Source organism: Stylophora pistillata, chromosome 3 (assembly GCF_964205215.1).
Source record: "Stylophora pistillata chromosome 3, jaStyPist1.2, whole genome shotgun sequence".
Classification (NCBI taxonomy): Eukaryota; Metazoa; Cnidaria; class Anthozoa; order Scleractinia; family Pocilloporidae; genus Stylophora; species Stylophora pistillata.
In genome coordinates this window covers 38,525,182-38,548,464 of record NC_142521.1, presented here as the reverse complement: position 1 = coordinate 38,548,464, position 23,283 = coordinate 38,525,182, and the positions used below count along the sequence as shown (strand labels likewise).

General features: G+C 36.9%; 3 protein-coding genes across 4 annotated transcripts in view; all 3 read right to left on the bottom strand.

Moving 5' to 3' along the window:
* Positions 1–5,791, bottom strand: part of LOC148736021 (guanylate-binding protein 6-like) — a 10,382-nt gene extending 4,591 nt beyond the window's left edge. Inside the window, exons 1-7 of the mRNA XM_088755162.1 lie at positions 5,705–5,791; positions 4,226–4,367; positions 3,354–3,524; positions 2,788–2,961; positions 999–1,166; positions 548–704; positions 184–341 (exon numbers count right to left, since the gene is read on the bottom strand). Of these exons, the coding sequence (XP_088611288.1) occupies positions 184–341; positions 548–704; positions 999–1,166; positions 2,788–2,961; positions 3,354–3,524; positions 4,226–4,309 (912 nt within the window). The 5' untranslated portion in view covers positions 4,310–4,367; positions 5,705–5,791. The remainder of the gene's footprint in view (positions 1–183; positions 342–547; positions 705–998; positions 1,167–2,787; positions 2,962–3,353; positions 3,525–4,225; positions 4,368–5,704) is intronic.
* A 7,868-nt stretch (positions 5,792–13,659) lies between these two features.
* On the bottom strand, positions 13,660–18,991 carry LOC148736020 (guanylate-binding protein 4-like). Of its 2 annotated transcripts, XM_088754808.1 has the most exons (6): positions 18,185–18,991; positions 17,360–17,652; positions 16,366–16,620; positions 16,065–16,187; positions 15,199–15,246; positions 13,660–14,692 (listed from the first exon to the last, which is right to left on the bottom strand). In XM_088754808.1, the coding sequence occupies exons 1-6, from the start codon at positions 18,318–18,320 to the stop codon at positions 14,414–14,416; spliced, it is 1,134 nt and encodes a 377-aa protein (XP_088610934.1). In that variant the 5' UTR covers positions 18,321–18,991; the 3' UTR covers positions 13,660–14,413. The 2 variants fall into 2 exon arrangements, with proteins under 2 accessions (XP_088610934.1, XP_088610935.1); XM_088754809.1 differs by lacking the exon at positions 15,199–15,246.
* A 793-nt stretch (positions 18,992–19,784) lies between these two features.
* On the bottom strand, positions 19,785–21,205 carry LOC148736019 (guanylate-binding protein 6-like). The gene is made up of 3 exons (XM_088753025.1): positions 20,996–21,205; positions 20,370–20,527; positions 19,785–20,012 (listed from the first exon to the last, which is right to left on the bottom strand). Exons 1-3 carry the CDS (start codon positions 21,096–21,098, stop codon positions 19,785–19,787), a joined length of 489 nt encoding a protein of 162 aa, XP_088609151.1. The 5' UTR covers positions 21,099–21,205.
* Between the last annotated feature and the right edge of the window lie 2,078 nt (positions 21,206–23,283).

Here is a 23,283-nt window from a genome sequence, read left to right as displayed (position 1 = left end):
CTGGAAAAAATACTTTCTGTTAAATATAAGAAAAGGAAGGTATTAGGGCGCCTCATTTTCCATCTATCGTTGTGAGGTTGGCGTGGGCCGTGTGTCACCTCGGCTTGTGTTTTATCTTATCAGACAAAATTCTGCTGAGTAAATTTAACCAGTGAGTTATTTATAACCCTTTCTCATAATTACCTGCATTATATGAGGTAGAATCCACATCCATATGCCCATAGTTTCAGGGTCGATTTTATGGCCCACTGGGAATACATCTCCTTGATCAAATGTTTCGCTCAAGATAAAAGACTTGCCATCCCTGCAAGGTCCAACAATTGCCAAAACACAAATGGGATCTGAGGGGATAAATACCAAGGTAAACTTGTTGAGGAGTGCTCTTTATAGTTGTTGATTATCATTTCTAGCGTCGAAACGTCTGTCATTGTCAACAAGAGCATTCGTTTCAGCAGCACTACTCTAACTCCTTTCAAACAATTTTTTTCGTGTGTGGCTACGATAAAAAAAAAATTGAATGATCGTCGACCTTGAGATCGAGGCGAACCTTTAATTTTTTGCAGCTCTGCAATTGCTTCATTTACGACATTTAATTTCCGACGTTGCTGTCTACGTTGTTGGATCTGTCCAGTTCGTGGATCCCAATGAAGATTGTCAGGGAGGCAAAGTGGTATTGCTTTGTAGTTCATGGCTACCTGCGCTTGCTATTACGTAAATGACAAAAAAAAAAATAACATGAGTTGGTAACGAAATAAAAAAATAATGAAAAAAACTAGAGGCTACCACAAAAAGGAGCAAGTTTAGGCAAGAAATGTGCTATTCATATTTTTCTGGAATTCGCTATGCCTCAAGGTTTGCAACTGATGAAAAGTAATTTGTTTCGTTGCCTTATTTCAGTTCTCTATCGTAGTAGCGATATAATATAATAATATTGTTTTTTTTTTTAGGTAAGAAAGGGAATCAGTATCAATATTGTAATAAAGACAATAATGACTTACTGATACTGCAGCTGGTGTTTTCTCTACTAGGTGAGTTTTCAGGACCTTGTTGAGCCCTCCAGTAGTAAAAGGATACGCTTCGTCACTGAGTCGTTCGGTACTACTTCTACTAAGACATGAAGCTGAGTTGTAATCTCCTTTCGTAAGAAACTCGCCTGTGACATATTTCTAGAAAAACATCTGCATGGTTGGACGTTAGCCTTACTTTTGCTGGTATACATTTTTGGATATTCCTGCTTATATGTGATTACTTCTTAAAATTATGTTGAAATATTTCAAATATGATTTTAATCAGCGCTCGGAAGAAAACATCCTCAAACAGCAAAACGCAAATAGATTTTAAGGAGATGGAAAACAACATTTAAGTTTAATCTTCTACAGCAACATAAGCCCGTTTGTTCATAAAGCTGAATAGCTAAGAATGTTCTACCAAGCGCGGAGCTCCCTTTAAGCCAGTAAGCCCGCGCTTGCTTTACTCGAAAATAATTGACTTCCCCTTCCTTCCCCGGCCGCACTATACTTACGAGGTATGGAACAGGCTTACGAGCCAAACATTACTCGTTAAGTACAGAGAGTTGTCGTCTTTTCAAGCAGCAGGAACAGTGAAAATTACCGATTCCTTCACTACGATTCGAATCTCAGGTTTTGGGATTTCGACCTCCAGTGATGTATCTCTGAACTACAGAGAACTATCAAGTAAACTGGATCGTTTAGGCCAACATTTCTTCAGCCTTGAACTAATATCACGTTAATAATTTCAGGGTGCCACAGTAAATACTGCTCAACGAGGAATCTACCTTCACTACGAATCGAATCTCAGGTTTTGGGATTTCGACCTCCAGTGAGGTATCACTGAACTACAGAGAACTTGATAGTGAACTGGATTGTATAGAGCAACATTTCTTCAGCCTTGAACTAATATCATGTTAATAATTTCAGCGTGCTACAAGAGAATACTGCTCGATGAGGAATCTACCTTCATTACGAATCGAATCTTAGGTTTTGGGATTTCGACCTCCAGTGAGGTATCACTGAACTACAGAGAACTTGATAGTGAACTGGATTGTATAGGGCAACATTTCTTCAGCCTTGAACTAATATCATATTAATAATTTCAGCGTGCTACAAGAGAATACTGCCCGATGAGGAATCTAAATAGAGCATATCATACCGACTTTTCCTTGTTTTACCAGGCGCACATCAGTTACGTAGAGTGCGAGTTAAGAACAACAGTGAAGGATAGAAAATATTTGCTGACATGTTTTTTGAAATGGTTCTCAAATGACAACAGCAGCGATACTTTACATTTTCGATCGATAAATTCAGTGCCGTCATAGAAAAACAGCATCAATAACAAAGAAGAGTTAGGACTTTTGTACAATCCTTTTTTGATAATCATAATAATGATATCAATAATTCTTGGCAAAAGGTTCTAAGATACTGAAGCAAAACGTAGCTTTCGACCGTTTCTCATACTTAATTCATCATCAAAAGAGCTTTACGGAGAACTAAAGGATTAAACAATTAGCCTCTCTCTGGAATAATGGAGAAAATTTATAAACGTATGGAAAGAGTCAGATCATTATCATGGCTATTTTCATGGAGAAAGAGGAAAGAAAAATGTACGATCAAAGAGGCAAAATTAAAAGGAAAAGAGAGAAAAAGTGAAAGTGAAAGATTAAAGCTTTAACAGTTGAAACTTTAAATCGATAATTAGGAATAAAAAATGTCGAAGTAAAAAATATATCAAGCGGTTATAGAGGTAAACAAAATTACAAATGATCTTTACCAAGCCTTCATTCTTTTGAGTCGATTTCGGTGCCAATGGGTTACCCGCGGTAGCTGATGATATATCAGTTGAATCTTGAAGGGCTCTCAAGGGGGCATATTTACCATAGGAAGATTCGTACATTTTGTCTTGTGTTGACTGACTTAGATTGCAACTGGAAACTTTAAGTTTACTCTGTGAAAATAATATAAGAAGGAGAAAATGAATTAATTATCAAACTTAATTATTGTTCACTAAGCGATGGATTTATCATTTCATGATGTTTACGCTTACAAGAATTAAAATTGCTTCATAATTGCTGAATGGCATGAAATAGGAAACCCATGACCTTTACGATACTGGTGCAGTGTTCTACCATCTGAGCTAACAACCCAACTGGGAGCTGGTCATTTTGATAGCTCCTAATAGACCCGTGAAGAGATGAATAAATGACTGGCAGAGGTTATGACCTGAGTTTTTTTTTTTTTTCAGGCCTTATTTTCACTGCTGCTTAGGTAGTGCTCTTTGCTGCAAAGAGCGCTTTGATATTCAGTATAACGAGTGCAGTCAACAATATTAAGAATCACCAAGCCTGAAGATAGTTGAGTCCATGCGGGTACCGCAGGTCTTTCGACTCTTCTTGTGACAGAGAATTGCTCATCTTTTCTAGCTTTAGATGACTTGAAAGGGTCTTGATGTGAACGCAAGGGTTCGTATCTGTCTGGTTCTGAATACCGAGGAAAGTGGCGAAGTTGTCTCTAAGTAAAAAATGAATTTATTAAAGGGAGAGAAGTGATTATTGATTGAACCCTGTGATTACTTTTGATCCCTTGCTGAGGTGAAAACTGTATAATTTACAACATCATGAATGGGGAATATATATCTATGGCGTTGAACTCATGTTCCTCCTTCTATTAAAAAAAGAAAAGCCTGACAATATGCGGCATTTTGATCATTCCGAGATTTGTAATTGAATTGTTATCCCACTTTTCTCTCAGCCTCGTAATCCTTTAGAGTCTGTGGTTTACTTTTATTACATTTGACTGCATTGGCACCTGCTTGATACATAGGGCGATGTAATGTGCACCTTACCCCGATGGGTAATAACCTCTTCTTACTCTGTAGACCTCCCGCTTTCCACCCTATCTTCCCCTTTAGCACTGTTTAATTGACCAGGTTCTTCTGCAAAAATAGTTTCTGCTCATTGCTTTCTTTTTCTTGAAACCATTCTCTGAGAATGTCCACCATGATTACTGTAAATAAATAGCATTTTCGTAGAGAAAATGTCAAATATTCTTTGTTCCCTTAAAGCATTTCGGAGACGTCTATTTTGCTTTTACCTCAAATAATCAACTCCCCGTCTTCCCAAAACATTTTCGGAAGTCTCAGAATATTGGAAAACTTCAGCCTTTGCGCTAACACACAATATTCTGACCTATCCAAGCTTTTAGACACTTACATCATGTGATGCGCTCTTTTCTTTTCCTTTTTTGGTGGTGGTTTTTCTCACGAGGGAGGAGCTGTGCGAATGGCGTTCTGCCATCCTTAAGTCTTTTCTATTCACATCAAAGAAGCTTCACCTAAAGGAATCTGCAAGAGACCTAAGGAAAGTTTAAATTGAAAAAGGGAATTCAGAATTATAATTAAAAAACAATTGCTTTTTTTTTCTGGTCTGAAGAAGTTGTTGACAGGGGTACTCTTTATTTCCTAACTAACCTTTGCAGTCCACTGTAAGTTCAAGGAATTACTGTGAGTTAAAAAGAATTAGTAACCAGAAGCAAGCAGAGTAGCAACTCTTTTTCCAGTGCTATACAGACAAGAATCTGTTTGCGAAGGCTAGGTCTTTTGCGGACGTTTCTGAGACGTTCTTTCCTTGTAGAGGCTTTATAGGTCTTAACTAAATGCATAGCTAGAGGATGATGTTTACAATAAAATTTAAGCTACAGGGACATATATGTAATATCTTTGTAAATCAGGGTAAAGAGAGATGGTCTAGGCAGAGCACTCCGGTAGTCCCAGATGTTTAAGTGTAACCGGTGAAGGCCTTACGATCACCAAATCCCTCTATTACAGTTACATTTACTTTTTTATCTGCGTTGGGACTGAGCCATTATATCCCAGCCACGTGGAAAAGTATGACGAAACTTTCCCCTAAGTTTTTCTATTATATGAAAGCGTTGGTGCGTTGAAGCAGATTTTAAACTCGAAAATTCTCAGAAACGAAACAGATTGTTGAAAGGTTCGATGTATGATTCTAGGAACAGTTCAATTATTTTACAGTTTGCCACCTTTAGTCTCTGATACGAAGGAATCGTTTGATTCCAGTAATTAAGAAAACAAAGTGAACTACAGACGCACTTAGTCAGACGGCATTTGCTTGCTTCTTTAAATTCCGAGAAATTTCATTTGAGCAACCAATGAAGTTACATGGTGGTATTCTACTTTCTTCTGCGATAAGCTAAACATGGAGATGCTATTTTCATTTGTGCGTCTCCTGTTTGCCTCTTCGTCTGATCTATCTTTGCTATTCTTAATGTTAGGTGAGTAGGTGAAAAAACCGCGGTGAAAGAACAGTAAGGATCGAGGAGGACTTATGCTACTATGGAGATTAAGAAATGGTCATCATGAATTCCCGGAATAATCAAGCAGTTGCGAGAATATAAAAGATGCAGCTCGTGATATGCATTCTCAAGAAAATGTTACGCCACTAATCTTCGATAGAACTACTGTTAAATTGTATCAGTTTTACTTACTTCAATAAGAAATTGTTTAAACGACTCAAAATACGATCGAGATGTTCGCAATTTAAACAAAGCGGTCGGTTAGTCAAGCCAAAAATGGACCCCGTCGCTGTGAAAGACTGGATTGCTTTGATTAAAATCGAGTTTGGACCGCTGACTTAAAGATAATCAACACAACCTAAATATATTTCTCCTACCATGCAAGTTTGAAGTAAAATAAACCTGCTTCGGAAGGATCGCACTGAAGGTTGAAGCTCCTTCGGAGAAAGGCTATTCCATTACTGATGTTTACGTTTTTAAGCGCATTTTTCTTTCCAGAAAACATCTCGTTTACGCATGTTCAGTTTTCATTTGCATGAGGTGTAAACTAAATTGAACTGGTGTCACGTTTTCCACTTAAGGTTAAAATAAAAAATATGCCTGCGCCGTGTCACGGCTTGAAAAGTGAATGCATCCAGCTTAATATTTCGAGATAGCTGGAGCCCCAGACGGAACTACACTTTCTAGAAAATTTTATAGAAAGTAATTTTTCTGTAGCTAAAGGGCTTACCAAATAAAGTTAACGTGCTATCGAATAAGTATTCCATACTTATTGTCCTGTCCGCTAAATACGTTTAATGACGGGGAAGAAAATTAAAAGTTATCTGTGGTTCTAAACTAAAGAAGTGTTCGGATTGACAAGTGGTAGAAAATTAGAGTGAGTGATTGTAAGACAGCATGTTTGCTGTAAATGAAATGAACGATTTTAAAGAAAAAATGGAATGTGTGCCTCATAGTATCGATGTACTGAAAAAGTTCATAAATCGTTTATTACCGAGGAAAAACTATCCATAGGCTTGTTTCAACGTTTTGAGACTAGAGATGGATAGACAGAAATCAGGTTTCTGAGGGTGTGACGGAAACGGTTTGTTATCATGTTGCATGACCAATAGGGCGTGGTGATTTTGACAAATGTAAGCTAAATCAATAGATAAGAATCGACAATGACCGGAAATTCCTGTGTGACCAAATTAAGACCATAGCTAATATAAGAATAGGATCTAGTAAATTTACTCTGTGTACTTGATGTGATCGAATAGTTCCTGTGAGAATAAAATACTGCTAAAAACATTTTGTGAATTTTGGAGATCACTTAAGGAAAGGGGACGTTCTCCAAAGATGTGTTTTATGTGTGGCAGCGAAAATTATAACTTTTTGAGATAAACACTTTCGTCAAGATCAATCACGGGTGTATTGCACTATAAGAACAGCCGCGTTACCACTAAAGCTTTGACTTTTTCAAACCAGTTATTGATTTCAATTCAAATTTTGACATGCCCTCAAACTAGCTGCCACTTATAACCGTATTTGTATACTGTCTGTCTCTTTGAAATATTTATTCAAGCTTACCTTAATTTCGCCCACTTTGGTAACAACTTTAACGACGCAGGAATGCTGGGTCACTATTTTCCCTAAGATTATATCATCCCATACGATGAAAGATTGGCCACAATCAAACGGCGTATCAGGTGTTTCGTGTTTCTCACAAAAGCAGCGATCAGGGAACAGAAGGTTCACAATGAGAGCGTCTACTCTGCCTAAATAAGTTCCCGCGAGTCCTCACAAACCCTATGAATAATCTCAGTGAAAACTGCTTTCCCGGAGTCAGTAAGGGAATATATAGAGTGCACAAGCTGAAAAAGAAAGAAGAGAGATTTTTATTTCATGTTTTGTTCAGGTAAACGATCACTGAACACTGAACACTAGTTTAGGCCTTTTTGGAACAAGGTTACGATGATTTTACTCTCTGTTGAGTTAATATGTGCATGGAATAGCGACCAAATACCTTGGAGTTGTTTACACAATGGTTTGCACAAACTCTTAGAAAACTGTATTTGAAGAACGGGGAAGCAATCATCAAGTTTTCAGTTTTAATCGAAGGAAAACATCATCAATTTATCGACGTTTGAGTTCTGCGTAAATCAAAGCCGTCGTGTCATTCCTAAGAAAGGCTACGAATCATTTGATAGTCGAACATATACCAATGAATATGCATTAATAACAATCTTTGCATCACTGTTAGATTACGGGCTTTGCACCTACATTCGCCTAAACAGTGCACATGTAGTTACAATTTAGTCTACTCGAACACATTTCACCACATTTTAAGGCTAGTCTTTTGGTTTGAATAACAACTTCTTTTGATTAAGAATGATCTTGACGACTTGGGAGAAAATTTGCATGACAGAACGTGTGATTTCAAAACGTGGCTAGTACAAGGGACCAAGCGACTCAAAATACGATCGAGATGTTCGCAATTTAAACAAAGCGGTCGGTTCGTCAAGCCAAAAATGGACCCCGTCGCTGTGAAAGACTGGATTGCTTTGATTAAAATGGAATGTGTGCCTCATAGTATCGATGTACTGAAAAAGTTCATAAATTGTTTATTACCAAGGAAAAACTATCCATAGGCCTGTTTCAACGTTTTGAGACTAGAGATGGAAAGACAGAAATCAGGTTTCTGAGGGTGTGACGGAAACGGTTTGTTATCATGTTGCATGACCAATAAGGCGTGGTGATTTTGACAAATGTAAGCTGAATCAATAGATAAGAATCGACAATGACCGGAAATTCCTGTGTGATTATTTTTTACCTTAATTTCATTGTTATCATTTGTAACATCAACTCAAATATCTGTTACATAACCTCAGTAAGTGCTTTTAGCGTGACGCATTACTAGGTCTCTAAAGTAAGATCCAAAGTTGAGACTAAATTCTCCTAAGAACCTAAAATCTTGGTTATAGCTATCGCATTACCCTGATTTAACAAACAGTTCTTATAACATTAACTTCTTTCCCGAAGTTGTCGCCTCGAAAAATCATTTGCAGCGTGGAAACCTTAGAAAGGGATGATTTCATAACTTATATGCTCAAGACGTGCGATCAATTGCTCCCACATAACGGTTTTCTGACAAGGCAAATTTGGGTTTAATTCAATGTTATGCCGGTGAGGATAATGTTTAAGGAAGCTAGCTATTTTCTTCCAGTTGTAGCGCCACCTCTAGCTCGGCATCAGCCATAAAATATAGGTAAATATGTGAAAGAGGTCCATGATCAAAGTATAGTCACGATTTCCTGTTCGAATGACAGTCATGCTGAGTACATTTCATCTACGGTCTGGAAAGATGCACCAAATGCACCAAATGGGTAAATGATAAGATAGTTAAGCAAATGATTAAATTTGAGCGGTGATTTATGAGCGAAAGGATTAAAGATCTCTCGGCTGGGTAAAACGATCGATTGTCTTTATTCGTCAGTCCAAATTTTCCGAGTATGTTGGTTTATTCTTCTCCTATCCTCTTTCCTGTGGCGTGGAAAGCTGACTCGGAGTTTTTTTCATTCTTAGTTTTCAAATAACTCGGAGGACTGGTAAATTATCTACTCGCATTGCACTCTGAGACCGAAGGCCATGTTAACGAGAAGCCTTTGCACGAGCTCTGGTATGGGGTTGTGGAAGGGGTGCAATTTCTCTCTTTTCGCCTTCATCTTGATCAATGAGTCACTGACAAAAAAGCGATCACGTGAGGGTTAAGGCATTTGTCAGCGAGAAACCTTTAACTACATTTGTCCCTTTTTACATTGATAAGCAACTTGAAGAAGCCTGAAACGGGCGCAGACTTCTTCTACCATCTACTTTAATTGAAGGTGTTCTTGGTTCTCTGCCAATATGAACAATCTGAATTTCGGAAACATTTTTACTCGACTGTTACAAGGAAATTATACTTCAGAGCATGGGCTCTGGGATCCATAAAAAGTTTATTGCATTAAGCGAGCACTAACTTTCCAAGGCAAAGAAATGTTGCCATGTTTAACGCTTTGGATGGAGCGAGCCATGGCAATCGCTCTTCGAAGCGTCAAAAAGGAGGCGAAAATATATTCAAAGGTTATACATCTGTAGTTACCGATACTCTATTATATTAGAGACGTGATGTATAGAAGATTGGGTTTAACTTACCAGTTTTTCGACGAAAAAGCCCTGAGATGCTCTTTCGGGGTGAGAATTGTGATTTATAACTTTTAAAATTTAATTGTTTGCAGCTGTTTTATGGTTGACTTCTCTTACCTAGAAAGTCGTAATCATATGCAAAGTTGACATCCGATTGGACTCCTTTGTATTTTCAAAATCTGCCCCCACAAGAGAGGTCTAAGGCTCAGAATTGTGCCATGTCAAAATCGCAGAATGTCTCGTACACTTTCCACAATCATTGGTTATTTCCTCATCACATCAGCTAGTAACAAGCTCCAATGGAAAATTAATAGCAGTCTCGTAAACGTGACGTGCAGAAAAATTTACCTGCATATGCTGTTTAACCAAGTTTATTATTTTGTATCAATTTCCAAGAATTTTGTTGGTTGACAGCTCTACTTGACAAACGAACTAGGTTCCCATGGAAGCTTCTGGTTTATGTTTTCCCTTTATATACAGAGGACCTAGTTCGATTGAAAAATATTTTGGTTGACCTAGAGACTTAGATAAGATGAACCCATCGATAAAGTTGGTTTCATTTGGCTGTATAAGGGGTAGGGATCATTCTTTGAAATGCTCATGTTTGATAAAGATGTCCTCTAGTTGTGATGTTTTTGAAGTCTTGGTTTTACAAATCAATCTTTGATGTTATATAATGCTGTTTTCTATGAAGAGTAAAACTGATTTATTGAATGGCTCTCTTATAAGAGATCTTCATGTGCTTTTAATGTAGCTGATCTTTCACAAAATTTGGTGTCTAACGTAGTATTTCAAGTTCACCTTTTATCATACGGAAGTCTAGGAAAGCAAACTGAATGACATAACATTGTTTTTGTAACGAACTGAAAGCTTTAAGTATTGTTTCGTCCTTGTTGAGCAATAAATTAAGGACTTCAATGCATTAATCAGCTAGTAAATAAACATAGATTATCAAACTACTCATTTACTAGTGTTGAAAAAGGACTCACTTAAAAAAGTGAGGCTATATCAAAAGATAATTAAATTGAAGTATAGAGCAGGTCGATATTTATCAATATTTTCTTGTAATAGACCCATGTGTATTTGTAAGAGTCAGACACACGTATCAAACAATTGTAATTTCAACTGAGTTCAGATATAAAGAAAAACCCTGGTCTTACTCCAATGTACATTGACCGTAGCAAACAATAACGGCACCTTATAGCCAAGCTACTGAGTTGGTATTTGAACAAAATTCAGGACAACAACGTGTTGCAATGAGTTTATGCTCTTTGATTTCCAATAACAAACAAGGAATCTATTCTGCTAATGATCTGGCATCAATAATCAATATTGGAAATCAGTTGCCGTGTATTCAAGTTTGTCTCAGTTAACCAGACAATCATTCTTAGCGCAGACAGAATTACCCACACTTTTAAATGTGCTGGAGACTGACTATGAACTTCAATACAGTGAATGTTACACCGGCAGTACTCGTTAAGAAGCTACAATAGAAGGATATCAGTACTGTACCTCCTTAGATAGAGCCTTTCTATTACTTATATCTGAAAATTTCAACAGTTTTGTCTTGACAATAGGATCTACTGGGGTTGCTATCTATTGTAAAGGCAGTGTTGGCTTGAAAATATTTGATTCTCATGCAAGGGATATTTATGTTAGAAGCCATTCTCAAGGTACATGTGTGCTGCTTGAGGTATCATCATTGAATATCTTAGTACATTATTTTCGGAGTAGACATAACAATGATATATTTGAGTTGAAAGGGGTTAAAATTGATAAAATTCAAAATAGTGCCCATTTTCAGTCATGCCTGTGAAACCAGAAAGTTCAATTTGAATTGTGCTGTGGCTGTCCATTCACTCTACTACTCCGCAATAAAATCATGTAGTTATTGGAATTCAAACACCTTCTCTAATGTTATTCCAGTGTGGCAGAAGATTACGAAAATTTATCTTTGAACAAGTATTTACTGTCAGATGATTTGCCAAAATCTGACGTTTGTGGAGCTGAAGTTAGTTTAGATCTTAAAAGTGGTTACATTGAAGGAATATTGTCTGATTAAGTTGACAGCAACTCAATTCTCGAAAATCTTGTAAGAAGTAATAGTTGAATACACAGGGTTTTTGATGTGGTTTTCAGGTTTTTGTACGACATATATTTTTAAACCCAAAAAAAGGTCAAAATATGTGTATTCCCTCTTGGTATGCAATGAAAGTCAAATGCCTCTAAATGAATAAACTAAAACTGTAAACACCCCTGCTTCTCTTGTTGTGGCCATCAGAAGTATTCAATATTAAGAGAATTTTCTAATAAAAACAATATGAACTATTGAACAGTAATATTGATTCAATCTACTGATTTCTGACAACTCTCCTTGGGTGAACATTTGGCAACAAACTATGACTTGGTACCAATAATAGATAAAAAATTTCCTTCTCCTTGCAGTGAAAGTCAAATACATTACCTACTCAGGGTTCGTAAAAGCCTTAAAAGTCCTCGAAGTGCCATAACAACATTCATTACACTCCAGCAGACAAAAATAATCACAAGTAGACTTATTCGTGACCGAAAATGATGAAATTGCGCGACGACAGTAACAATGGCAGTTCCCTAAGATAACTCCAGATGTGCGATGTTGAAAGCCCGAGGTCACGCAGATATGCGTCTAGGTTTTATATTAATATACCATCTTAATTGCAATTCCTTGATATGACAAACACTTTGACTAATTAACAGTTTCCCGCAGATGTAGCCTCGAAATAATCGTTTGCAGTGCGTAAGCAACAGTTTGAATGGGGAAATATGAAATATTCTTTAGATCAACACAGTAAGATGGACCCCAGTTTCTTAGAAAGAGCTGAATTCATGCATTGTGACACGTTGAATCAGTTGCTCTCACAGAACGTTTTTCTTAAACAATAAACTTCTAAGTTTAGGATTACATTATGCCGGGGTGGATAAATTTAAAGCAGCTGGCATTCTTTTTCTAATCGAACAACCACCTCAGACATCGCAATAGCGATAAAACGAACGTAAACATTTGTTAGACAAATGCGACGCTGGTCCATGAACAATCTATGCACGATCATATTCAAATGATCCTGATCTGATGCAAACTCTAATATTTTATTTCTGGTCCGCGAAAATGCCAATGTGCGCAAATTAAAAAATGATAAGAAGAAACTTTGAAATTTGAGTAGTATTTCTCAAGCAAAAGGACCAAGGATCTCGAAAAATGGCCGATTGTTTATTTCTACTGGTCCAATTTTCCGAGAATGTCCAATATGCTAACTCCAATATTTTAATTCTGGTCCACAAAAATGTCCAGGTGGGAAATGGCAAAATGATAAAACGAGACTTGGAACTTGAGTAGTATTTCCCAAGCAAAAGGACCAAGGATCTCGCGGATCTTTATAGCCAAAGGCCACGTTCGGAAGCCTTTGTAGAAGCGCTGGTATCGGTGTTTTAGAAGGAGTACGACGGTAAGAGCATCGCTATCTCTCCTATCGTCGTTTTCTTTCTTAATGAACCACTTAGAAAAGATCGATTTCGAGAGGATGGAAGCATTTTCCAACGAGAAACCTATGCATTCGTCCCTTTTTCCATTGTTAGGAAACTTGAAGAAACATTGTAAGGGTTTAGGCTCCCTCCACTACTCATTTTTCTTCGAAGCATTCATGGTTCTCTCGTTGAACGATGTGAATTTAGGAAAATTATACTCGGCTGTTAAAAATTAATTGTACTTTAAAGCTCGGGCTTTATGGACTCTTGCTATCTTTGTCGATAATCCGCAAGGGGAGGCTTTTTGAGGAAAAGCTAATATTCTGAGTTTCAACGCTTTGGATAGAGCGAGCCATGGCAATCGTCTTTCGATTGGCAGGCTGACTGGTAAACGTACATTCAAAGGCTATAATGATTGATATTCTTCCCGGCCTATTGTAGCCTTGATATAAGGAAGATTCGAATTATCTTACCAGTTTTCTCCACGAAATAGCCCTGAGATGCTCCTTCGCGGCGAGAATTGTAGATGCAGCTGTTTTATGGATGACTTATCTTTCCCAGAAAGTCGTAATAATATGCAATGTTTACCCTTTGTAGGCACTTTTTCGCATCCTCAAAATCTACCCCCACGTAAGAGGTCTAAGGCTCAGAATTGCTTCATGTCAAAATAGCAGTATTTATTGTATATTTTTCACGAACCTTGAATATTTCCTCATCACCTCAGCTAGAAACATACTCCTACCGCACTAATTAGCACATACGTAACGTTAGGTGCACATAAACATGTTTTTCTCCGAAAAACTGCTTGCCACTATTTAAAAAGCGTTTATTATTGTGTACCTTAATTTCCGAGAATTTGGTTCGTTGATAGCTTTACATGTACTTGAAAAACGAAATATGTCCTTAAGGAGGTTATTGCCTTAATTTTTCCCTTCTTAAGTAAAGAGAAAATGATCAACTGAAAATGATCTTGGTTGACCAGGAGACTTAAATTAGACCTGTCTGTTCGCCCAAACGGTAGCGATCATATTGAGATGCGATCATATCCGTTAGAAATGGTTCCTGACAATGATTTGGTTGAGTTTACATCAATAAAAATCAAACTTTGATCTTCTGAGTTTGGTCTGAGATTTCACAAAATTTTCTTTTTTTTGGCGGGAAACGAAATTTATTGCAATGATATGGATTTATTGTACTGTCCAACATTTTAAATTATAGTTAGTGTTTATAACTCTAGTTTCCAACAATATTATCTGCCTTCGCACAGGTTGAAGGCTACCTACTTTTTTCCCTTGCAAAAAAAAAAGGCTGATATTAAGGCTAGTTTCAAAGGCCTCATTTGAATGAGCACCTAGTTTTGTGAAAGTAAAAGATAAAAAAGCAGTTAATCATTTATTTAGGTTGGGAGTTATTTTGCTTTACTAGTCCCATCCAAACAGTTTTTTATACCAGGGTCGGTTTGCTCGCCTGAGTTCCTCTTTCATTCTACTGATTTCGTTTGTCAAGTTCGATATCTCGTTTTGGCGCTGCTGCTTTTCACTGTTTGCTTCTCGGAGTTGATACCTCAAGGTGTTGATCTGCTTTTCCATTCCTGCTGCTTCCATGTCATGGATTTTCTTTGTGAGGATATCCTCCTTCGCTTTACACTCACTGATTTTGTCGCGGATCTCCCTCTCTTTTTCCATTTTCATTTTTCTTAGCTAAAGCATGATACAAAGAGTAGATTCAAGTTTCTCGATTGAGCTATTCAACGGCATCTACAAATAACATTAGCTTTTCTTTACATGTAGATCCATTTCGCTCCTCCTACGGTTCACTGAGGAGATAATTGTCAGAAAATAAGCCAACCTAATGAGACTCCTAATGAAGCATTACTTGTCTTTTCTTATTACAACTAATATCTTACACCTTAAGGGTGCCTTTGATGTGCGCCGTAGTAAATAAATAAAGGGACAGTACCGGCTGAAACGCGCAATCACAAGGAAATTTTAGGATTTTAAGGACGAGGAGGAGAAAGTAGGATAATCATTTATAAGTCATTAGGTAATCGATCCAAAAATAATTCTAATTGCATAATTGTTCTTTGATGATAATTTGACTAACCGAAGAACACACAAAGACACCAATTTGGTTGAACTGACAACTAAAATGATAGACAAAAAACAAAATTAATATTTCAGGACTTTCAACTTTCTGAACTGTTTACCTTATCGTCTTGAATTTTGTTCTCCTTTTTCAAGTAGTCTTTCTCTGTCTACATTTGAACGACAAAAAATATATTTCAGGTGCGAGTTCAAAGTTCATGGCAGTCATTGAGTAAGATGATATTCTATTCTTATAGTAGATAAGTAGCTTTCCTTCCCAAATAAATGAAGATTGCGTATTAGCGGGACAAGTAAATCTCGAGTTCGTGTCTTTCAATATCGAACAACAGTTTCAACAATCATTCGAAAATAGCTTAAGTCACACCACTGCACGAAAGGGGAGCACGAATTGACATCAAGAACTATTGATATCTATTTTAGCTGTCCTTTCGAAAATTCTCGAAAAGGATATGGCCAGCTCTCTTTCTTATTTCATATGCAGAAACAACTTGAATTCTTAGAGGACAAAGGGACCATTTGATACAAATTAATTACAATAGATGGATGTCTGCATGTTCTTTTTTTAAATCGATTGATCCAGTTATCAAATTCTAGAAATATATATATTTTTTTATTTCTATCGTAAATAATATCTATTGCCAATGTATTTTTCATGCCTTTAAATTTTTGCCTTTTATTTTTCTGCCTTTAAAAACACACAGAATCCACAATTCCTCTATTCGCTCCGACGAATGGCTAACGCTCGAAACGTCAGCTTTTGTAATCATTACGGTGGCTAATTTACCATTTCAACTTTGTTGATATATCCAAATTACTTCATTATTTGTGTTTTGTATTTTTTTAAGGGCCATAAGTTCATCAATAACGTTAGTCAATGTCACCCTTATAAAATAAACTCTTTCTCTCTCTCTGTCCCCTCTCTATCACGGATGAAATTTTCAAATAGGCATTAGGGATGAATATTTACCCGGAGTCGCTCCATCTCTTCCTCTTTAATAGTGTCCGCGAGACGCATGTTTAACAGATCTTCATTGTAATCTTTTAATTTCTTGAGAAGCTCTTTGTATTGATCTCTCTCGATCTGAAATTGCTGTCGACAAATGAATTAAATAATCATAAAGCAATGTACAGATAACGAAATAAGTAAATTGATAAATAAAGAAGATAAATAAGTACCTTTCAAACATGGGATTGTTGGACTAAGATCAACAAAACGATCATTTTTATCAAGGCTTTTTTCTTTAACAGGTAGCATTACTTTTACTTACCTGATGAAAATCGTGAAACACTTTAGCACGGACCTCCTTGGCACCCACTGCACGAGACTTGTACTCCCATTCGATAATTGCACATCCATCGTCAATCTCCTTGAAAGACACTTTTTCTCCTTGTGGTCCACGAACTCGTTCAAGGACTGGATCTAAATGTTTTTTCTTCAGCTCTCTCACGAGTTTTTCACAGATTTCTTTGGTCATTTTGTCATTCTTGTTTTTCCATTCACTGAACTTTTCAAGCCCTTTGCCCTGTTGAACCAAAAAGCATTAGGAATACATTTTTTAAAAATTATGGTAACTTCGTTATAGGGGTTGTTCTTTCGTCATTTCCAGATGCCGTAGGTTCGCTTGTACGATTAAGCTTTTAAAGTGAATAAAACATGAGTCTATTAATCATCTTTTAAAAAAACTAAGAGAAAATCCAAGGCTGAAGGGTAACACTGCTAAGATTCCAATTGACTACCTGCATGTACTTCACCTCTGTGAATGCAAAGCTGTTTCATTGGTAATCAGTTTTAACTAGTAGATAGATAGATGGATAGATAGATAGATAGATAGATAGATAGATAGATAGATAGATAGGTAGGTAGGTAGATAGGTAGATAGATAGATAGATAGATAGATAGATAGATGGATAGTTGGATGGGTAGATAGATAGGTAGATAGATAGATAGATAGCAAAAATTTAGACAAATGAATAGACAGGAAGATGAAAAGTGGATAGATATATAGAAAGATACATACATTGATAGATAAATGGAGGATAGATGATCGAATATAGCAGCTAATTAATACTAAGGATGTATGGCTCTTTCACGTATAATGCGGCGACGAGATACAGAAAAGAATAGCGTCTCGTAAAAAATCAAAACCTTTCAGAATAAACAGTTTAAACAGTTTGAACAACGACTGATTGAATCTTAATACAAGTGTTACAAACAGACAAAGGAGACCCGCAGAGTTTAACTTTTTATGTCATCGATCTCACCGTCAACTCTTTATGGTCTCCTTTGATGCGGTCGGAGGAAATGCCATCGGTTTCTTGACTGAACACGGCCATCATTTCGCTTGATGCAGACTCGTGGCTCGCCAGTATTTTCTCGCTATCACAGGGAAGTTTCGATAGTTCTTCCTTCATCTTGTTGTCATAAGCCACGAGCGCTTTACGTTTGGCTTCCTGGCGCTTTTCTCGCACATGCGTTTCCCAAGCTGTCTGCACGTTCGGTACGTTGTTGGGATCGTTGATGGCGTCGACATACAGTTTTGTTAAGGTTTCCAGGCCTGTTTAATTAGGGGAAAGGGAAAACACTATATGATAAACTAATTCCGACTGCTTAATTTAAATCACATGCAGGAATCAGGCACGAACTTCGTCATTGGTGGACATAATTGCACACTATGCAATTATGTACGTGGATAGGGGCCATTCGACTTCGTTCTCAAGCTCTCCTTTGGAAAATCATGTGTTAAAAAGGTTTCGTGGCAATGAACGAAAAAAAGTTCCAGAACGTTCTCAACCAGATAAAAGTCTGTTATTATGACATTTCATCATAGCAGAGAATAAAAGAATTGTGCTTTCGCTTGTTTCTCTCGTGTACTGTATATTTTACAATCCGGTCGCAAAATGCAATTTGAAAGCCGTTGGATGCAACGGCTGACACGCATTCCTTTTGACTCACATTGGAAAACCATTCCTTGAGTAACTTTGAGATATTATATCAGCTGTAAATTTTCTATGGAAATGGTATATATTGTGGTTGAAGAAATTAAAGTTATACTCTTTTTTTTAAGCGATAGGATAAAACTGAAATACCTTCCCCAGTGACGAACTCTCCCTCCTTGCTGCTCTTCTTAGGACCCATAATGGACATTAGTAATTCTTTGAATTGCTTCACCCCAGAGAAGAAGTCAGGATTAAGTTTATCCCAATATTTCCTTATGTCTTTCATGTGCTCTTTGTTGAAAGACGGGGGTGGTAGACAAAAAGCGTCAAAACCAGAAAAATAGTGTAGAATACTTTCAGCAATATGATGGTTTTGATCGATTTTGGATGCTTCCTCTCTTTTAAAAACCTGAAATGATGACAATGAAAACAGATCCTGTTGGTCATAGCAAAATTAAAAAAAAAAGGTTAAATGCTTCGGATAAGAAACTACGTCTCAAAATTATGAAGTAAAAGGGACGATACTTTTATATACTAACTGTATTCAAATTACCCAATCAATGTACTCTATTTTGCCCGGTCTCTTATATGCTCTAGATCTCAGAAGACGTCATAAGTTGGCGGAATAAAAATTGGCCTGTTAGCCGGACGATATAGCTGAGTTCATACTTGATCTCCTTACCACCCTTGTTCTACCTTTTCTTTGGGGGGAGATCCTTTTTAAGACTTAAAATACAATTTTATTTTTGTTGCCCTTGCCCTTGTCAAGAAGTAATCCCTTATGTCCTTGCAGTCGTCTGGTAGATCAGTCATGACATCTCTCAGGAGCCAAATAAAATGCGGGAAAGTTTGATGGAAGGCGTCCTCGTTTTTTATTGGACGCCTGGTTCTGGTATCTGATCTGGCCTGAATTTGCGTGGACAGTCTTACTATGTAGCTAAAATCATGTCAAGGTAAATTTGTAAATTTACTACCTTACTGTTAATTATTTCTCGCCGGACTCAATTTCACGATTTTCACGTTTTTCACGATTGTTGGAAAATAGCGATATAAAAACCTGCGTAAGAGAGTTTTCAAAAAATTTTAAGAAAAATGCGGAATTTATTATTCGGCCATATAATTCTGTAATCTGTATTTATTTAATATTTATTATAATATTTAATACATAGTTACTTCGTCCATGTTTTCGATATTAATTTCTTGGCGTGCGTGTCTGTAGTTCTAGTAAACTATTCTATCTAGCTTCTTGCAACTCGTCTCGGCAAGCCGTTAATACTTTCTAGTTATATATACTTCTTAATTATTTCTCATCAGCTACGTAGTCAACTATTGAGCCTGCAAACATACAATTTTGTATAGCTCTGCTTCATGACAAAGGAACAATTCAAACTTTTTTCAGTTAAGTTTTGTTATCATATAGTTTGTTCAGTATCATTGAAAAATCAAAATCAGTTGTAACAGTTCATTAGACGAACTGTTTGTTAATGGTTACATAGGTTAACGACCACTCCCCATGGGGGCTTTTCGAACCCTCGACCTCCCGCACAACACAATCTGGTGCACTAACCAATTGAGCTATATTCTGCGAGCAGAATGCAGATCAGTATTTGAACAATTTCGTGAAATTTAGTTCCTTTGAGATATAAATATTTGCCAAGCCACGAAATGAAAGCCCCGCGAAATATGCCCGTTTCATTTTGTTAAATTAAGTTCCCGCGAAAACAAGTAACAATAAAGTACCACAGATTGATCAACAAAATGTCCATTTAAAAATAATATTGCCATTTTTATCACAAGAAGGATACTTTAGTTGATGAAGGTCATTTCTTTTAGGGACTCCCTTAGAATTGTAAATCAACACCGAAGCCAGTAAAACTGTCAAAATGAAGATTTGATTATCATGTTGTCCCTTGGCATGTGCCGAGTCAGTTCCCTCTGAATCCAATAACACAATTCTTAAGTCGCGACCATTGTGATCCTTAATCAAATAGAAAGAAAAGGAATATATCAAATATTAGAATATCGTAATGGTTCTCATACTAGTTTTGCCATGTAATCATTAACTTATATCAAAATGTTCTAAGTGTTCAAATAATTTCAATATTCTAGACTGTAATTACTTTAGTGCAGATATCTCCCATTATTTTGTTTGATATGTCAAACTGACACTTTACTAACAGAAAATGTTTTAAATCCTAAATCCTAAAGTTTCCTATAATGGTTCTTTGTGTGTGACTTTTTATAATACCTTTATTCATAGTTAACTTATATAGAATTTGATGAAAAATAAATTAAAAACTGAGAACCATCATCCCCTTTGAAAGTGTACTTTTACCTTAACTGTATGTGGCAAAATCCAAATCCAGATTCCCATCGTTTCAGGATCCATCTTATGTCCCACTGGAAAAACGTCTGGCTGACCAAACACTTCACTTAAAATAAGGGATTTACCGTCTCTGCATGGACCAACTATTGCCACAACACTTATGCGTTCTGCAAAGAGACAAATGTGTAGAGTCGCTGTCTGTGATTCTCGCAAAAACAAAGAAGAGTAAAAAATAAAAAAAACAAGGAGAAAAAGATGTACAGGAATAACAATAAAAAAAAAAGGAGAGAACGAGAAGAAGGAAGAGAAGAAAAAGAAGAAGAAGAGGAACCCGAAGAAAGGGAAGATGAAGAAACAGAAGAAGAAGAGAAGGGGGAAAGTAGGAGGCGGAGAAAGGAAGGAGAAGAAAGAGAAGGAGGAAAATGAGAAAATCGACCGGGGCATTAAATGCGGAGAACAGGAATGGGAAAGGAAACGACTCTCAAAAAGATATGAAATAAAAACTCAATTTACTTGGAGAGAAAGCTTGCAATAATGGGAGTATGTCGCTAACGATGCATTGATGGCGGAGAAATTAGAGTTAGGGGGCTGTTAAAAGTGGTTACTTATTTGGAGTTTGTATTAATGTAGCATACCTTTGATATTTCTCAATTGTGTTACTGCTTCATCAACAATGTACAAGTTGCGACGCGCTTCTCCAGTTTTATGCAGCATGCCTGTCCTTGTATCATACTTCATGTTGTTAGGAATGCACAATGGTATAGCCTTGCTTGCGGTTTGATTTTGCTGACGCTATGCGACAAAAAGTGAAGTAAGAAGTTCAAATTGAACGAAATCGTTTTCAAGAATCGGTGCAAAACTGTGCAATGAGATACCAACTAAGCTCCGAATACTACCAAAAATTATCTTTAAAAAAAAATTCATACGATCTTGTTCAATATATTAAAATCTGAAGACTCCTACGAAGACTTAGAATCGATTGTCTCTAAAGTTAGTTAATACTCTTAGTAGCTATCACCTTTGTCTCGCCCATCCTACCTTATCCATTTTATCTTATATATTCACCTCTCACAACATAATGCGCTCTCGACTTGAATTAATCACATAGTTGTGTCTGTAGACTTAATTTGTTTTACTTATTTACCATCTATTTATTTATCTGTAGTTTTTAATACGTGTATTCTCCTCTTCTTTTACTGATTATCCTGGCCCGCCTCGATTAACACTGCTATCTGCGGAGCCAGGGGAACAAGGATTCATTGTCCAATAACAAATAACATATTGCATTGTATTATAATGATTTATCTGACGTTCATCGAAAGCATTCGGCATACTGATCATCTTATTCTAGTGACCATACTTACATTCATGACGACTCTGTGAGTTCGATATCTATTTCACAGCGAAAAATGCTGAACTGGAAGGGATATCAACAAAATTAAAAATGAAACTTGCCGTATCACTGTAGAAGAGAAAGTGAAACTTAAGTAAAAATCTCAGTGCATGATCCTTCATTTCGACATTTGTCTTAAAAATTGTTTAACAAATTATAACTGTGCCATTCGAAACGAAATGTTTCCAAGGAATCCAAGAATTTTTTTCAGTGAACTTTTGGTCGCAATTTGATTGAACTAGGTGAGCAAGACTCGCATTGCCACAATTGCATGTTAAAATTCTGGGCTTTTAATGTCTACTATACAGACACCTTCAGCCCGGCCTTAAGCTATGTGAGGTGGTGAGAAACCCGACGCTTGTCTAAAAACGAAGTCTCGCTAATCTATCCAAACTACACTCATTACTTTATATCTCCTTTTGGAACAATGGAAATTGCCGATTAATTTATACCGGCACTCCCTGAGCAGAAAAATACTGACATAGTCATATGGCAAATCACAAAGCGAGGTTTTTCAGCACATCTTAGAAAGAATAACTCATGGATTGTTTATGTATCGTTAACCATAACTTCCCAAGAATACCTCGGGCAGAGGGCTTGGCTTAATCTTTCAATATCTATTTACCTATGGCGTGGAAAGAAAATACTTTATGAGTGGGCTAATCGAGTCAACCAGTACTATAATTTAGACAACTTCTGGCGATGCAAAGGAGTATTGAACGAGTCATGGTGGCGGGTTTGTTACTGAGTAAATCTTATGTCTGGTGATCCTTCATCTCAATCAGCAAGTAACGAAAGACACGATAGAACAAGTGCCAAAGCAGTCGTGCGCATGAAGGGCCACCAAACTGTCAATTACAGAGGCAAGAGAGCCATCCCCATTTTTATTTCTAGTTTATCACAAGCATCACTTAAACGGTGAGAAAAGTAGAACTTTTTGGTACCACACCCAGAATAGGTTTGGAAACAGGATATAATATATCGCTCCTCGTTCACGGTGCCTCCGAGTATAAAGAGATTTTAAAGAGCTAATTCTCTCCTATTTACGGTCATAAAATGGTTTGTTGTTATTTTTCTGTGATCAAGGTCTAGTTACGATTTCCTGTTCGAATGACAGTCACGCTGAGTACATTTCATCTACGGTCTGGAAAGATGCACCAAATGGGTAAATGATAAAATAGTTAGGCAAATGATTTAAATTTGAGCGGTGATTTATGAGCTAAAGGATCAATGGTCTCTCGGAAAGGTAAAACGATCGATTGTCTCTATTCGTCAGTCCAAAATTTCCGAGTATGTTGGTTTATTCTTCTCCTATCCTCTTTCCTGTGGCGTGAAAAGCTGATTCGAAGTTTTTCTATTTTATGAAAGCGTTAGTGGGTTGAAGCAGATTTTAAACTCGAAAATTCTCAGAAACGAAACAGATTGTTGACCGCTTCAACGTATGATTCTTGGAACAGTTCAATTATTTTACAGTTTGCCACCTTTAGTCTCTGATACGAAGGAATCGTTTGATTCCAGTAATTAAGAAAA